General features: G+C 50.3%; 1 protein-coding gene across 1 annotated transcript; it reads left to right on the top strand.

The window, feature by feature from the left end:
* The first annotated feature begins 857 nt into the window (after positions 1–857).
* Positions 858–2,114, top strand: LOC141811858 (uncharacterized). Its single transcript, XM_074699930.1, has one exon. The coding sequence runs from the start codon at positions 858–860 to the stop codon at positions 2,112–2,114; it is 1,257 nt and encodes a 418-aa protein (XP_074556031.1).
* The last annotated feature ends 214 nt before the right edge of the window (positions 2,115–2,328 follow it).

The following is a 2,328-nucleotide window of genomic DNA, read 5'->3' as shown; positions in this document are numbered from 1 at the left end:
TATTGCAAGTCTTTCCTGACCAACCAGAAACAACAGTGCAAGTGGCTGCCGAACTGCCGGCTGAACTGCGGTTGGAGCTGGCCGAATGCCTCCGACGGAACTAGGATGTCTTCGCCTGGACTCCGGAAGACCTCACGGGAATTTCCCCATCTGTTGCCATTCACCGTCTCAACATCATTCCTGGTGCCCGCCCCGTCAAACAGAAGCGCCGGCATTTCGGTTCTGAACAGAACAAGGTCATCCGGGAGGAAGTACCGAAGCTGTTGGCGGCCGGATATATCAAAGAAGTGCAGTTCCCTACTTGGCTGTCCAACGTGGTGCTGGTGCCGAAGCCCGGGAACAAGTGGCGGGTATGCATAGATTTCAGGGATTTAAACAAGGCGTGTCCGAAGGACTGCTACCCCCTGCCCCGGATAGATCAACTAGTAGACTTCACTGCCGGATGTGAATATATTTGTATGTTAGACGCTTACCAGGGATATCATCAAATCCCTCTATCTGTAGATGACCAAGATAAGGTCAGTTTCATAACGGCAGACGAAACTTTTTGCTACACTGTTATGCCGTTTGGACTAAAGAATGCTGGAGCAACTTATCAGCGGCTAATGGATAAGATATTCCGACATCAACAAGGACGTAATATTGAAGTATATGTCGATGACATACTGATCAAGTCCGAGAAAAGAAACTCCCTCATCACTGATATAGAAGAAACTTGCACTACTCTGCGCCAATATGGTTTGAAGCTGAATCCATCTAAGTGCTTATTCGGAGTAAGAGTGGGCAAATTCCTTGGGTATATAGTGACTGAAGAAGGAATTGAAGCCAATCCGGACAAAGTACAAGCACTCGCCTAGATGTCTCCGCCCCGCACTCTCAAAGAAGCGCAGAAATTGATGGGCCGAATCAATGCACTCTCCCGGTTTATCTCCAGATCGGCAGAACGCAACCTCCCTTTCTTCAAAGTATTGAAGAAGGCGCAGAAATTCAAATGGACAGAAGATTGTGACAAGGCATTCTCGGAACTCAAGGAATACCTCTCCCAGATCCCCCGGCTTGCCAAACCTTCCCCAAGTGAACCTTTGTGGATGTATCTTTCGGCCTCCCGCTTGGCTGCCAGCTCGGTCCTAGTAAAGCAAGAAGGTCAGTCGCAACACCTCATTTACTTCTCCAGTCATCTTTTCAAAGACGCCGAGACTAGATACTCCAACATCGAAAAGTTAGCATGGATGCTGGTTCTGACCGTTCGAAAGCTGCGGCCATATTTTTTGTCTCACCCGGTTACAGTCCTGACCAACAGCAACCTGGGCCGACTCCTCACCCAGCCAAGAATCTCCGGGTGGCTAGCTAAATGGACCGTGGAATTGGGGGAGTATGACATCCAGTATCAACCCCGTACTGCCATTAAGGCTCAGGCCTTAGCCGACTTCCTCACCGAAGTACCTGACGGGGAGCCAGATCAAGTATGGAAGGTGTTTGTGGGCGGCTCCTCCAACAAGCAAGGAAGTGGAGTAGGGGTCATCTTGATTTCCCCTCAAGAAGAGGAGATCCGGCTCTCCATCAGATTGAGTTTTCGAGCCTCCAACAACGAAGCAAAATACGAAGCAGTTCTTGCTGGCCTTCAAGCGGCTCAATGGATGGGCGCCACCCGGGTCCACCTTCACTCTCACTCCCAACTTGTGGCGCAACAAGTGGAAGGAAACTATGAAATTCATAGTGATCGACTTCGCCGTTATGCCGAAGCCTTTACAAAAATGAGGACGGAGTTTGCAGAAGTGACTATCCAGAAGATTCCCCGAACTGAAAATAGCAAGGCTGACGAGTTGGCCCGGTTAGCAAGCTCCCTATCAGAATGGTATTCGAAAGAACCAGGTCCACAAGTTTCCTTTGTAGCTCAAATCGAACCGGATGACCAGACACCAGCTTTAATTGAACCAGACGACTGGAGACGCCCTCTCCTGGACTTCCTCCGAACCGGCGCTACTCCCTCTGATGCCGGTCTGGTCAAAACTCTCCGAAGGCACGCCTCCCGCTTCACGATTGTGGAAGAACAGTTGTACAAGCGTTCCTTCTCCCGTCCTCTCCTCAAATGTTTGGGGGCCAGCAGAGGCTGATTATGTACTGAGGGAGGCACATCAAGGATGCTGCGGCAATCATGCTGGAGGAAGATCACTGGCCCGGAAGGTATTGTTAGCCGGATATTTCTGGCTGACTCTCCAATCAGACGCATACAAGCTGGTATCAGCGTGTATACATTGCCAGAAGTACCAAAACTTCTCACGGAGACCCACAGAGAAGTTGAAAGCCTCCACTACCTCATGCCCCTTC

The sequence above is a fragment of the Curcuma longa genome, chromosome 1 (assembly GCF_044706935.1).
Source record: "Curcuma longa cultivar G26 ecotype Majalengka, Jawa Barat chromosome 1, ITB_CL_G26_1.1, whole genome shotgun sequence".
Taxonomy (NCBI): Eukaryota; Viridiplantae; Streptophyta; class Magnoliopsida; order Zingiberales; family Zingiberaceae; genus Curcuma; species Curcuma longa.
Note: the sequence above shows the minus strand (reverse complement) of the source record. Positions and strands in the feature narration are given on the sequence as shown.

Bases quoted from the DNA above. Each gene is read 5' to 3' on its own strand.
- LOC141811858 (XM_074699930.1), top strand. From the start codon at position 858: ATGTCTCCGCCCCGCACTCTCAAAGAAGCGCAGAAATTGATGGGCCGA.